The sequence below is a fragment of the Gorilla gorilla genome, chromosome 1, assembly GCF_029281585.2.
Source record: "Gorilla gorilla gorilla isolate KB3781 chromosome 1, NHGRI_mGorGor1-v2.1_pri, whole genome shotgun sequence".
NCBI lineage: Eukaryota > Metazoa > Chordata > Mammalia > Primates > Hominidae > Gorilla > Gorilla gorilla.
In genome coordinates this window covers 89374285-89389466 of record NC_073224.2, presented here as the reverse complement: position 1 = coordinate 89389466, position 15182 = coordinate 89374285, and the positions used below count along the sequence as shown (strand labels likewise).

The window sequence follows — 15182 nt, the reverse complement described above, 5'->3', positions numbered from 1 at the left end:
TCATGGAAGTGTATTCAAAGAATATAGACTGAGTGTTGAAAGTATGTGCTTCTAACCATTGTTTTTTTAATTTAAGGAGGGAAGACTGCTATAATAGAAACTACAAATTTCGTGAGTTATAAAAAACATCTTTGAGTCGTTTGAGTGGTAAATGTTATATAATTAATATATCAAACAACCACTCGTCTGTAAGGTCAGTTAATGTAATCAGGGTGAAGAATGTCAGAGTATCAAGGCTTCAACCCAAGGAACATTAGTGCATCACTAATGATTCTTTATTACTTCTGAGTGGGTTTTTTTGCCTTTTTTCTTCTTGATCATTCATTCCAAAATCTTTTGTCATGAAATAATTATTCTAGCATATGTTCAAGATTCAGAGATGAGTAATTCAGTATTTATTTGCAGAGGGCTCACAATTTAGTGGCAGGGAAACAGACCTAAATTATGTTAGATTTGATATGCACACAATGCTATGGGAACCAAGCAAAGAGACCCCTGTAACTTTGTGCTCGGATAAGTCTTCACAGTGAATTTGGGAAAATGCATTCATAGGCTTACAAAAGAGAGAATGTCAGTCTTGGAAAATGAACAGCATTTGCAAACGTTAGAAACATGGAAGAAAAATCAATAAGCTGTGTTTGAGAGCTATAAGTAGTGCCTTACAACTGCAGAATAAGTTTGCATATGCAGGTAATAGTGAAATATGAACCCAGAAAGATTAGCAGAGACCAGATCATTAAAGAACCTTAGATTAAGTTTCCAGGAGTTTGACCTTAAATCCTATAGCTTAGTGCTTCCTAAGATTTGATTTATTTAAGAGTCATTGATGGCCAGGCGTGGTGGCTCATGCCTGTAATCCCAGCACTTTGTGAGGCCGAGGCAGGCAGATCACGAGGTCAGGAGATCGAGACCATCCTAGCTAACACAGTGAAACCCCATCTCTGCTAAAAATACAAAAAAAATAGCCGGGCGTGGTGGCAGGCACCTGTAGTCCCAGCTACTCAGGAGGCTGAGGCAGGAGAATGGTGTGAACTGGGAAGGCAGAGCTTGCAGTGAGCCAAGATTGAACCACTGCACTCCAGCCTGGGCGACAGAGTGAGACTCCATCTAAAAAATAAAAAAATTAAAAAATCACTTGAGGAATTAGAAAAGTTTCCTGAGCCCTAACCCCAACCTCCCAATTACTTTTATTCTTATTTTTAAACTTTTAGGTTCAGGGTTACACTGAGGTTTGTTATGTAGATAAACTACATGTCATAGGGATTTGATGTACAGATAATTTCATCACCCAGGTAATAGGCATAATACCTGATAGGTAGTTTTTTCAATTCTCATCCTCCTCCCACCCTCTACCCTCCAGTAGGCCCTGGTGGCTGTTGTTCCCTTCTTTGTGTACATATGTACTGAAAGTTTTATGGCTGTATAGTATTCCGTTGTGTATATGCACCACATTTTTTTTTAATCCAGTCTAGTGTTGATGGATATTTAGGTTGATTCCATGTCTTTGCTATTGTGAATAGTGCTGCAATTAACATACGCACGGGTATGTGTCTTTATGGCAGAAAAATTTATATTCTTTTGGGTATATACCCAATAATGGGATTGCTGTATCAAATGGCAATTCTAAGTTCTTTGAGAAATCGCCAAACTGCTTTCCGCAATGGCTTAACTAATTTACATTCCCACCAGCAGTGTATAAGTGTTCCCTTTACTCCACAACCTCGCCAGCATCTGTTATTTTTTGAGTTTTTTTGTTTTTTGTTTTTTGGGATTTTAAGAGATGGAGTTTCACACTTGTTGCCCAGGCTGGAGTGCAATGGCACGATCTCGGCCCACTGCAACCTCCGCCTCCCGGGTTCAAGCAATTCTCCTGCCTCGGCCTCCCAAGTAGCTGGGATTACAGGCATGCGCCACCATGCCCAGCTAATTTTTTTTTTTTTTTTGAGACATAGTTTCACTCTTGTTGCCCAGGCTGGAGTGCAGCAGCACAATTTCAGCTCACTGCAACCTCTACCTCCTGGGTTCAAGCGATTCTCCTGTCTCAGCCTCCTGAGTAGCTGGGATTATAGGCGCCCGCCACTATGCTGGGCTAATTTTTGGTTTTTAGTAGAGATGAGGTTTCACCATGTTGGCCAGGCTGGTCTCAAACTCCTGATCTCGGGTGATCCGCCCACCTCGGCCTCCCAGAGTGCTGGGATTACAGGCGTTAGCCACTGCATCAGGCCTTTTTGTTTTTTTTGTGTTTTTTTTGAGATGGAATAAATAGGAAATGGATTCACAGGCTCCTCGTTCTTGCTCTATTTATTTGTTTGTTTTTGAGATGGAGTTAAATGACACGATCTTGGCTCACTGCAACCTCTGCCTCGCGGGTTCAAGCGATTATCCTGACTCAGCCTCCCAAGGAGCTGGGATTACAGGCATGCGCCACCACACCCAGCTAATTTTGACTATTTTTTTTTTTTTTTGAGACAGAGTCTTGCTCTATCACCCAGGCTGGAGTGCAGTGGCACAATCATGGCTCACTGCAGTCCCAGCCTCTTGGGATCAAGCAATCCTCCCACCTTAGCCTTCAAAGCAGCTGGGACTACAGTGTGTACTACCTCACCTGGCTAATTGAAAAAAAAAAAAAAGTTTTTTATAGAGACATGTCTTGCTGTGGTTGTGCAGGCTGGGTTCAAGCGATCCTCTTGCATCAGCCTCCCAAAGTGCTGGGATTACAGGCATGAGCCACTGTATCTGGACTCACTTTGAGGAGTCTAATGTGAATGGCCCAATATCTTCCAATAAGAAAGTCTTCTGTCAACTCTACTAAACCACAGATTTAATCAGAAAAGTGGCATTTCCAAGTTTTTATTTAATAAAGTTCATGTTGAAACTTGGGTAGGGAAAATTGGTAAATAAGTAGGTAGATGGACAGGACCTGGTGGCCAGTTATATTTGATTAATGATAGGAAAGAGGTATCTAGGTATAATGCCTGGGTTTTTAGGAAACTACGAGGGTTGGTAGGGTCAGAGAAAATATATATGTAGTGTTAGAAGAACCTTGGTGAAACCAGCCTTTTAGGTGTGTAAAGGATTAAGTAGATTGAAAAGATACTGCATTTTCAGAAGTCAAAAACTAGTGGAGAGTGGTAATCGCAATGGAAGAAAATTCCAAGAGGGAAGGAGAAAGTGACCTAGATCAGAAAGACTTAGGAAGGTCAATGCAAAGTGTGTTTATTAGATTTGTTAATTGCCAAAGCCTTAAGATAGAATGAGATTGCCTTCATTCACTTTCAGCAAAGCCAAGGGCGTTGTCTTTCCCTTTTCATATCTGGGACCTCATTTTATTTCAATTTTATTTGTCTCAAATCAAGATAGTAGGAATAATGAATTACTGTTCATTCTGATTTTTTGGTACTTGCAAAAGTATGTGTATGTTTTTAAACACTCCCCCCAACTTCCAGACTTTTATAAGATTGGGAAAATAGCACAGATAATGTAATACTGATTGGCCTTAGAGCCAGTGACCCCGGACAACTCACCTAACCTTTCTGAGTTTCACGTATTTCCCTTTTTATCTTCCCCTTCACTTACATGGGTGAATTACAAAAAAAGTTTTACTACCCTAACATCAGGAAGGTCATTATAATGTAGTAGCAAAGAGCATAGACTCTAAAGCCAAACTGTCTCTTTGTGAATCTTGGCTCTGCCACTTACCTGTGTGTCCTGGGGAAAGTTAACTTTATGGGCCCCTGTTTCCTCAACTGTGATATTAGGATACTTTCAGTGTTCACCTCTAAGAGTTGTAGGGAGTCAACGAGTAAACACATGTAAGGCACCTTTTAGAAAGCTGCCTCCTACATAGTAACCTCTCTAAACCTTTGCTGCTGTTATCATTATGACATTATCATGATACCAGTATCATCCTCAGTCAACAAACGATAGATAACTCAGAGAATGAAAAGGTTGTTCCTTTATATAGTTTCCCTAGAATCACCTTGTACCACTGCTGCTGAGTTGCAATCGTTAGTCGTATGTGACCTAGATTCCATTTTCTAAGATTATTCAACAATGTAGAGGATCAGCGTAGTGGAAATACGTCTATAAACATTTCTAGGAATTGAATTCATTGTAATTAATAGCATCAGAAAAGCTGAAAATCCAAAGAGCTAATCTCTTAACTTCATGATGGAGGACAAAGATTTTATCTTTTGGAATTTTAATAATGTTTCCAGCATGAGATTAGCCTTCAATATTGATTTCTGGAATTCTGTTTTCCCTCGTTTTTCATTGATTAATCTAAAACTTTTGAGATGTAGTTCATATTTTTGGTAATATTGCTATGATTATATAACTGTAACTGTCTAGAACTTAATTTCTAGCAAGGGAAATTTAAGCCTTTTCCTCAGAATTATTTTTCATGGGAAAATTCTTACTGACAGATTACTGGACTTGAGTCATAATTTATTGGTTATCTTATTCTGCCCTATCTACTCTCAGCACTAATTATAAAAATAATCAAAGAAATGTTTTTGGTTAGAAAACTGTTGTTCATTTGAGTTTTGTTTGGGTTTTCATTGTTTAGGTAAGGGAAAGTGGCAAGCGTTTTTTTGTTGTTGTTTTTGAGATGGAGTCTTGCTCTGTTGCCTAGGCTGGAGTGCAGTGGTGTGATCTTGGCTCACTGCAACCTCCGTCTCCCAGGTTAGAAGGATTCTTCTGCCTCAGCCTCCTGAGTAGCTGGGACTACAGGCGCATGCCACCACGCCTGGCTAATTTTTTTGTATTTTTAGTAGAGACTGGGTTTCACTGTGTTAGCCAGGATGGTCTCGATTTCCTGACCTCATGATCCACATGCCTCGGCCTCCCAAAGTGCTGGGATTACAGGCGTGAGCCATGGCGCCTGGCCAAGCATTGGTTTTTTAAAAAGTTCTAAACCTCTATGGGCCCTTTCGGCCTTTTCAGCTGACCTTGTTTGGGGGTAAAACCTAAGGTTTGAATTTGTTTACTTATCTGCTTTTGTCTCTTACAGATTAAACTAACTTTCATTGTTAGACTTTAAAGAAACTCCTATGTTGAAATAGCCTATGTTTAATGGAACTTCATTTCTGACCTTTGTGCTGTCTTCTCTTTTTGTTTTTTTTGTTGTTGTTGTTTTTTTTTTTTTTTGAGACAGAGTCTTGTTTTTTCACCCAGGCTGGAGTACAGTGGCGCAGACTTGTCTTAACACAACCTCTGCCTCCTGGGTTCAAGCAATTCTCTTGCCTCACCTCCCGAGTAGCTGGGATTATAGGTGTGTGCCACCACACCCGGTTAATTTTTGTATTTTTAGTAGAGACGGGGTTTCACCATGTTGGCCAGGCTGGTCTTGAACTCCTGACCTCAAGTAATCTGCCTGCCTCGGCCTCCCAAAGTGCTGGGATTACACACATGAGCCACCATGCCTGGCCCTCTCTTTTTTTGTTATTGTTTTTGAATATTCTTTAGTCTTTTCCAAACAATTTTATTTAATTAGTTTTAATCGTTAACATAAAATCTAGTTTTGTTCCTCTAGACTACCCTTCAGTATTTTTGAAACCAGTAAAGTTTGATATTTTAATTAATTCACTCAAAAATTAGTTGAGTGCCTGCTCTGTCATATAGTGCTCTAATAGTTAGGGATGTATTTTGAACAAGATGCAGGCCCTGCCCTCATTAAGAGATGTCAAATAGTAAACATGTAAACAAATGGTTTAGATACCAATAAGTACTAGTCAGGTAGCGGATCATAGTAATCTGGTAATGGTTAACCTAAAGAAGAATGGGCCTATGGGCTGGAGAAGTCTCTCTGGCGAAGCAATATTTGAATTGGGAACTGGTGAGGAAGGATGAGGGAGAGGTTACCACACCTAGAATCTGAAGACAGGAGTCTTGTAGGCAAAGGAATGTGAAACACCTGAGATGGGAACAGCTTGACCTGATCCAGGAAAAGAAAAGCCAAAGTAGCTGGAGTTCAGTGAGTCAAAGGAAGTGGTAGAAGTTGAGATATGAGAGCTAGACAGGGCCAGATACCTAGGGCTGCATAGATTTTGTTCTAATTCTAATATAAGGCCATGACAGCATTTTAATTGGGAAATAATAAGATTATAAAGATCACCCTAACTATTATATGGAGATTGAACTATAGGGAGACACTTGGGGAAGCAGGATGGTGATTTAAACTTCCATAAACCTGCCTTTTAAGAAATGTTTGTAGTAATATATGCTGAATTTTATTTAATCATATTTGCTTCAATATATATTTCACTTGTCCCAGATCAGCAAAAGTCAGGGTTCTTTAGAAAAATTCAAATCTATTTAGTATATTTATTTGTGACCTACATTATGAAATAAATATTAGTATCTTTTGATAGCTTAAATTTAGGCAGTGCTTAGTTACTTATAAATAAGAGATAAATTCTATGGCTAATCTCTGGCAGGCTTAAGTGTTCTGGCTGTTGTCCTACATATTACAACATTTAATATATCCAAATTTAGTAACCTAAGGAAATCATAATTAGGAAGCTATTGCCTCAGATAATCTTATCACATATTCAAAAGAAAATGGTAAAATCCCTTTTGTTTGGTGTGCTTTGTTGAATACTTTCTACCATTGCTCTTATCACAGCAAACATAATCTTGTATTTAGTATTTTAGCAACAGCATTTTATCTGAAACTCTTTACTTAAACTCTTTACTCTGTATTTAAGATTAAATCCTTAAATACAGACATTCTGGGTTGGTCCTGTCTATCAGGTTCTGAAAATAAAAAGCCATGTATTCAAGTAATTGAGCATCTTCTACAAACAAAGAGTTTGTATTTCTACTTTGAATGTCAGTTTGTCATCATGAAGCATTGGTGGCATTACATTATCAATTATTTGAAACTAAGACAGTTCAGTGTTCATGCAGATATTAATAGAATATTTTACATTTCAACTTTATTATCACCAACAGGCAAATGTTTGATAAAGAGAACTTGAAAATGCTTATTTTCCTCTGGTCCAACATACGCTGGCAGTTTCTAATGGATTCTAGGTTAAGAAGTTGAGCTCTTTTTGGAATTTCCAGCTGTTTCTATTTAGAATAGTTTTTTAACTTTCATCCCATTCTTTCCTAAAATAAAGGATTGACCTATCACAGAGCTTATTCAGATTATGCCAAAGACATATCAGTTTTAATTTAATGTTGTATATCTTCTCTTCCAAGTTGTAAAACAAGATTGAATGTAAGGCAAATAAGATAAATAAGAGTTTTGATACCAGTAAGACTACCAGAGATCAACTGGAAATTTTCAGCTCATTTTCTAATTCTTTCTTTCTTTTGCCATGTGTTCAAAGAAATCTTTAATGTTTCTGGATAACATGTTTTTCTTCTGCAGGTCTCCTGCAAGCGCAAAATCTTCTAACGCAACTACCTCAGCAAAGCCAAGCCAACCTCCTACAGTCGCAGCCAAGCATCACCCTCACCTCCCAGGTCAGTTTTCTTCTATGGGGGCTGCTTTCTCTTATCATATTGTTTGGGGAGACTTTTGGACTTTATTTAATTTTTTTTTAAATCTAATAAAAATAATTCGGTCTTCGAAAACTGACCAGAAAATCAAAGCTAGGTTTATCAGCTCAATGCTACCAAATCAATATAGTCTTTGAAAATCTTCAGAGTTCCTGTTTCTTATATGTTCTTAAAGAATAACTGGATTAGCAGTAAATGAGTAATGAGTTCTAGCTATGTGACATCTCCCCTCACCATACTTGGCGGTAGATATTACCACTTAAACTGGAAACCTAGTTAGCCTCAGTTAAAAATCCGTTGTTACCCTTTACCCTTTCTCAGAAACTGCTAAGAAATTTTGATCTCTATATTTTCTTTTTTCTCAATGCTTTTATGGTGCTTTAGCTCATTTCTACTAGACCATATAAACACTATAATTATATTTTAAAAAACTTAGACATATAAAGGTTTAAATTATAGACCTGGTTCCACTTCTTATCTAGCTGTTGCTTTGAATATGTCATTTTATCTCTCTGGACCTCAGTCTTCTCATCTATAAATTAGGTGACTGAACTGGCTGGTCCTGAATCTCCTTCCAGCTCTGACTTTCTTTGTCTGCAATGTGGAAGTTATCACTTAATACTAACACATTACCAGATTTGTTAGAATTCAGCATCCATTTATGATAAGAACTCTTGCAAACTAGATATAGAAGGTAACTTTCTTAACCTGGTAAAGAGCATGTATTAAGAAAAAAAAAAGAAAAGAAAAAAACCAACATCATACTTAACGAAAAACTGAATACTTTCCCCCTAAGATCAGAAACAAGGCAAAGTGACCAGTTGCCACTTTTATTCCACATTATACTGAAGGTGCCAGTAATGCAATAAGACAATAAAATAAAATATTAATAAATGACATATAGATTAGAAAGGAAGAAGTAAAACTATCTTAGTTGCTAGATGACATGATTGTCTATGTAGAAAATCTTAAGGAATCTACCAAAAAAAGCTACTGGAATAAGTGAGCTTAGCAAGTATGATACAAAGTCAATATATAAAAATCATTTACATTTCTATACACTAGCAGTGAGCATTTGGAAATTGAAATTAAGAAAAAGAAATTTACAGTACTTAGGGGTAAACAACAAAATATTTGTAAGGCCTATACAAATAGTTCTATAGTTGAAAACTATAGAACATTGCTGCGTAAAATTAAAGACCTATAAAATAGAAAGAAGTAATGTGTTCATGAATCAGAAGACTTAAGTTAAATGTTAAAATGTCAGTTTTTCCCAAATTGACCTCTAGATTCAACACAGTCTCAACCAATACCTAGCAGGCTTTTTTGTAGAAATTTGCATACTGTTTCTAACATTTATATAGAACTGTAGAAAACACAGAATAACCAAACGATTTTGAGAAGAAAATTGAAGGGACTACCTGATGTCAAGAATAATTATAAAACTCAAGTAATGAAGACAGTGTAATACTGGCATATGGATAGAAATAGAGATCAGTGGAACAGAATAGAAGGTCCAGTAGATCCACATGTATATGGCCAACTGATGTGCCAAAGGATTTCAATGGGAAAAAAAAAGTCATTTCAAAAAATGCAGCTGAAACAATAGGGAAAAAAAATTAAAAACCTTGACTATTATTTCACACCATGTACAAAGATTTGTTTGATGGGTCATAGACCTAAACTTAGAGAAAAAAGCTTGGAAAAAAATCTTTGTGTCCTTGGGTTAGGCAAGGATTTCTTAAATAGGACACAAAAAGCACCATAAAATAATGGATAAATTTAATTTCATAAAAACCAAAAGCTTCTCTCAAGTGAATGAAAAGAAAACCACAGATGGGGAGAAAATATTTTTATGAAACATATCTGATAAAACATTTGTGTTCAGAATGTCTAAAGAACTCATTCAAGTTAATAATAAGACAATCTGATTTAAGGCAATGGGCAGCAAAAAAATTGGAGATACGTCACCAAAGATGATATGTAAATGTCCAGCAGGCATATGAAAAGATGCTCAAAAACCGTTAGTCATCAGGAAAATTTAAATGAAATATCACTACACAGTCACTAGAATAAGCAGAATTTAAAAGGCTATGACAAAACCAAGTGTTGGCAAGAAGGTAAAGCAACTAGAGTTCTCATACATTGCTTAGTGGTGTTGCAAAATGGTATACACACTTTGGAAATTATTTTGGCAGTTTCTTTTTGGGGGGGTGAGGGGGAGGCAAGGTCTTGCCCTGTCACCCAGGCTGGAGTGCAGTGGCACAATCACAGCCCACTCTAGCAGCCTGACCTCCCAAGCTCAAGCGATCCTCCCGCATCAGCCTCCTGAGTAGCTGGGACTACAGGCGTGCACCACCATGCCCAGCTATTTTTTGTAGAGATGGGGTTTCGCCATGTTGCCTAGGCTGGTCTTGAACCCCTGGGCTCAAGCAATCTGCGTGTCTTGGCCTCCCAAAGTGTTGAGATGACAGGCGTGAGCCACCGCACCAGGCTGGCAGTTTCTTATAAAATTAAATGTGCATGTGCCTTGTGACCCAGCAGTTCTGTCCCTAGAAATGAAAGCATACGTCCACACAAAGACTTGTATGTGAATGTTTATAGCAGCTTTATTCACCTCAAACTGGAAACAACCTAAATATACATCAGCTGGTGACTAGGTAACATAAGCTTTAGCATATCCATGATGGAATGCTACTTTGCAGTAAAAAGAAACGTGCTTCTGATACGTGCATCTCCTGTGAATCTCAAAAGCATTATACTACATGAAAGAAGACATAAAAGACTGCATACAGTATGATTCAATGCAAATGGCATTTTACAAAAGACAAAACTAAGATACATAAAACATTAGTGGTTGCCAGGGACGGGGGGCTAATGGTGGGGATTAACTGCAAAGGGAACAAGGGAACTTTTGGGAGTGATGAGAGTGTTCTGTATCTACTACTATCTGTAGTAACTGCTACTACAATTAGTAGCAGTTGTATGACTGTAGTTGCTGAAAACATATACTTCGCCCTTTTAAATGGTGAATTTGTGAATATGCTAAATGCAAGAGTGAGGTTGGGATTTTAAAAAAAGCCTATACCAGAGACTTCTTCCTGGCCTGCATTCTCTGCATATGGTGGCAGGGCCGTTGTGGCTTCATCCTGACTCCTGCTCACTGAATTCTACTCTGCCATTTCTAGATCTGGCCCAGTCCAGCCTGAGGTTTCTGGAGCTGGGGTAACTTATCTGTAACCACCCCATCTAAAGGTACCCAAGCGATTTTTAGTCCTTTATTATTTGAGAATGGGGCTACTTGAAGCCCGGAGATGAAGTAACAATGTGATAGTTAAGACTCACCTCTAACTGTCAACCAGTTTCGCTGTGAGAAGTGTACAGCTACATAGGGGTCTGCTATGGTTGGTGCTCGTTTTGGCTCCTCCAAAATGGTCGGGTTGAAAATTACGCAGTGTCAGCATGACATAGAAATGAACTTTGTTATTGTCATTGAAACAGGATAAGAGAGGAACTTAACTCCAGTTGTCGCCTGTGTAATGCTTATTCTGTAGTTTTCTGGGACAGTTAGTTCCTTTGGAGGAAGCCTTGACTCATAAGGTAAAGGTCAGGGTTATATAACTCATCTAAATTTGAAGAAGAAAAATTCACAGCCACAGGCTTTATCTGTAATTCTGGTTTATAATCGCTCACCTGGGCTACTCTTCACAGGAGGAGTCAACTGAGCAACTAAGATGCAGTCAGGCAGTGCCTCCCACTAGTGAGGTGTGTTCCACTCAGGGCTTGTGAATAGAACAGAATAACCTTAAGTTTGTGTGATAAGAAAGTTGAGTATTTTATTTTTAAAAAGAGACTATACCCTCATGTCCCAAAATAAACTATACATGGATTTAAATAATCAAATATTCAACAAAGAAGCTAGCAGATTAAAAGGAATTTTATCAATGTTAGAAATAAGTGAAGCTTTCTCAGATTTGAAGTAACAGGATATATTAGAAAGGAAAATTAAAAGCTCACCCAAATGACAATTTAAAGGTTTATGTACCCTGAAAAATAAAAGGAAGAAAGCAAATTGGAAAAAGCATTTGCATTAATATGACAAAGCTTCCTTTATAAAATTTGAGGATCTCTCTAAGGATAAGGATGAGAATAAATATCATTAATAAATAAATTGGTTAAGGACATAAATCCAATTCACATTCAAAGAAATACAGATAATAATTGACACATGGGAAAATTTTGACATTGAGTAGTAAGAGAAATACAAATTAAAGCAGCAGGGAACTACCATTTACTTCTTGAATTAGCAAAACATTTTTTAAAACTGCTAACATAAGTCATGTGGAAGAGTGTTGCATAGTGGGAACCAACGTTATGATATGTATCAAAAACCATGAAATTGTTTATCTAGTTACCAGAAAAGCCCTTGAGAATTTATCTCAAAAGAACTAATTACACACATAGGTGGAAAAAATAACTAATATGCATAAAGTTTTTCATTGTGTTGTTATCTATGTTAGTGAAAACATAAAAACTGTCTAGCAATTAAGAACTGGTTAAGTAAATTATGAGAATATTGCCTTAGTTTTTAAAAAGGATAATTATGAAGACTGAAATACTCCTGATTTCAGTAGTCCAAGCTATCAAAGAGTAAGTCAGTGGTAGTGCTTAAAACAAACAAAAATGCTATATATCCAGACAACTATTTAAACCATTAAATATATTCACTCTTCTTTAAAAGTCCTCGGTTAGCTGACAAATTCCAGAAAATTAATTTGGATTTTGGTTAATTTGGGGTTTTCATCTTCTATAGATTCTTGCTCGATTAACTGGTTTTAGCATAGGCTTAGAGAGTATGTGTGCCTGTGCTTGCATGCCTGTCTCCATCACCCTCTCTCTTCCAAAAAGTTATTTTTATTTTTAATTTTTATTAATTTTTACTTTTTAGAGACAGTGTCTTGCTCTGTTAAAACAACGTTAAATAAGAAAAGCAGAGAGTAAAATTATGTATACCATAATTACAGTGAAGGTTTAAAGATATAGGTCCTTGGGGAAAAAACTGGAACAGATATACAAAAGCGAAACCTGTTATAAGCTATTTAAACTGCAGGTGGTTTACTTTTCCCCCTTAATGATTTTGAATTATGATCTTGAATACTATTTTTATAATACTGTGTCACAGGTTGGAGATGTAATAGTGGTAAACAAGACAGATACGCTGTCTACTGTTTTGACAGTTGAAGTGCTAGACTTATGAAATAGATTTTTTGAAATGAGTAATTTATTAAAAGACATATGTATTCAGACCATTTGAAAACCCAGTTATAATAGGTTTCATTTTTGTGTATTCATTTCATTTTTGTGTATTCACGTTTTTTCTATAGAATTACATAATTACTTGTAATTACAGTATACATAATTTCACTGTCTGCTTTGCTCACTGAACATTATGTTGTACATTCTGTAGTGTTACATGGTCTTCATTGTTATCCATAAATGTGGCTCTTTCCTTCAGTTGTTTACTTGGAGTAAACCTAAATATCTCTTCACGTGTTTTTCCTCATTGTTTTATTCTTTCTCCAACAGCCAGCAACCCCAACACGCACAATAGCAGCAACCCCAATTCAGACACTTCCACAGAGCCAGTCAACACCAAAGCGAATTGATACTCCCAGCTTGGAGGAGCCCAGTGACCTTGAGGAGCTTGAGCAGTTTGCCAAGACCTTCAAACAAAGACGAATCAAACTTGGATTCACTCAGGTAGGGTGAATTGGCCTTACATTGATTCCCCTCCTTGGCTGGGTCCAAATACAGTTGGCTCTCTGTATTCATGGATTCCACATCTGTGGATTCAACTAGTCCAAAATATTTGGGACGGGTGACGAAAAAGGATGGTCATGTCTGTACTGAACATGTATAGACTTTTTTCTTGCCATTATTTCCTAAACAATACAACAATTTACATAGCATTTACATTATATTAAGTATTATAAGTAACGTAGAGATGATTTAAAGTATATGGGAGGATACACGTGTGTTATATACAAATATACATTTTATAATTTGGAGGACTTGAGCATCAGTGGATTTTGGTATCCAAGGGAGGTCCCTAAACCAATCCCCTGTGCCTACTGAGGGACAACTGTATTTGCTTTACATGTCCAAAGAGGCTTCTAAGATACAATATGTTCCTCAGCCATGTTGTTTTTTGGTTTTAAACTGCACCTTTTTGTTAGTCTTTTCCTGCATTTTTAATGTATGGTTTAATGTTAGTCTAGAAGCTTTATGATTTCTTTCAGAACACAGGCCTCTGAAATCATAATTATATCAGTAAATTGTGAAGAGTTTAAAAGATTATGTTGGAGGATATTTTGACTGTATGGAGGGTTTTATTTGAAGAATATCTGGTGATAGACCTCAGTACTTCATATGTAAGATTGAGAGAGTAAAGGTTACGGGGTGTATTATATTAGCTAAAAGGGGAAAAGTGTAGAAGGCTTATTTAAAAACAGTTTTTTGTAGTGGGTGCAGTAGCTCTCATCTGTAATCCCAGCACTTTGGGAGACTGAGGTGGGAGGATTGCTTGAGCCCAGGAGATGGAGACCAGCCTGATCTCTGGTGGGACCCTGTCTCTCCAAAAAGTAAATAAATAAAAAATTTAACTGGGTGTGGTGACGCATGCCTGTAGTCCAAGCTATCAGGAGGCTGAGGTGGGAGGATTGCTTGAGCCCGGGAGGTCGAGGCTGCAGTGAGCCATGATTGCTCCATTGCACTCCAGCCTGGGTGACAGAGCAAGACACTGTCTTTAAAAAGTAAAAATTAATAAAAATTAAAAATAAAAATAACTTTTTGGAAGAGAGAGGGTGATGGAGACAGGCATGCAAGCACAGGCACGCATGCTCTCTAAGCCTATGCTAAAACCAGTTAATCAAGCAAGAATCTATAGAAGATGAAAGCCCCAAATTAACCAAAATCCAAATTAATTTTCTGGAATTTGTCAGCTAACCGAGGACTTTTAAAGAAGAGTGAATATATTTAATGGTTTAAACAGTTGTCTGGATAGATAGCATTTTTGTTTGTTTTAAGCACTACCACTGACTTACTCTTTGATTAACCTGTCATAAATAATATATTTTTTTAGAGACAGGGTCTCGCTATGTTGGCCAGGTTGGTCTTGAACTCTTGCCCTCAATCAGCCCTCCCGCCTTGGCCTCCCAAAGTGCTAGGATTACAGGTGTGAGCCACTGCGCCCAGCCTGCAAATAATACTTTTAAAGCAGGCAAGGAATTAAACCGAATGAAATTTATGTAAAATGGTATAAGATCATTAGGTAAAAAAAAAACTGAAGTATGGATTAGACTGGGTGCTTTTATGGAATCAGGAGAAATCTGTTATTTTCTTTCCAGGGAATATAATTTAAAGTTTTTAAGCCACTAGTTAAATATTACTCAAATTATTTTGTGTTGAAAGTACAGTAATGCTCCACCTGGCCTGGTAGGTCAAAATCCAAGGATAGCATCCCCAAATGTACTATGGGTGTTTTTAAGAACACATTTATATATATCTTTATATATATCTTTTCTTTTTTTTTTTTTTTTTTTTGAGACAGGGCCTTGGTCTGTCACCCAGGCTGGAGTACAGTGGCATGATCACGGCTCACTGCAGCCTTGACC

General features: G+C 37.3%; 1 protein-coding gene across 7 annotated transcripts in view; it reads left to right on the top strand.

The window, feature by feature from the left end:
- Positions 1–15182, top strand: part of POU2F1 (POU class 2 homeobox 1) — a 203492-nt gene that overhangs the window by 155955 nt on the left and 32355 nt on the right. For all 7 annotated transcript variants that reach the window (XR_008672515.2, XR_010129124.1, XM_019026198.4 and 4 more), the window contains 2 exons: positions 7379–7473; positions 13096–13269. Coding sequence is in view for 5 of the 7 variants with exons in the window: in XM_019026198.4 (XP_018881743.1) it covers positions 7379–7473; positions 13096–13269 (269 nt within the window). In the remaining 2 variants the exon portion in view is untranslated. The remainder of the gene's footprint in view (positions 1–7378; positions 7474–13095; positions 13270–15182) is intronic.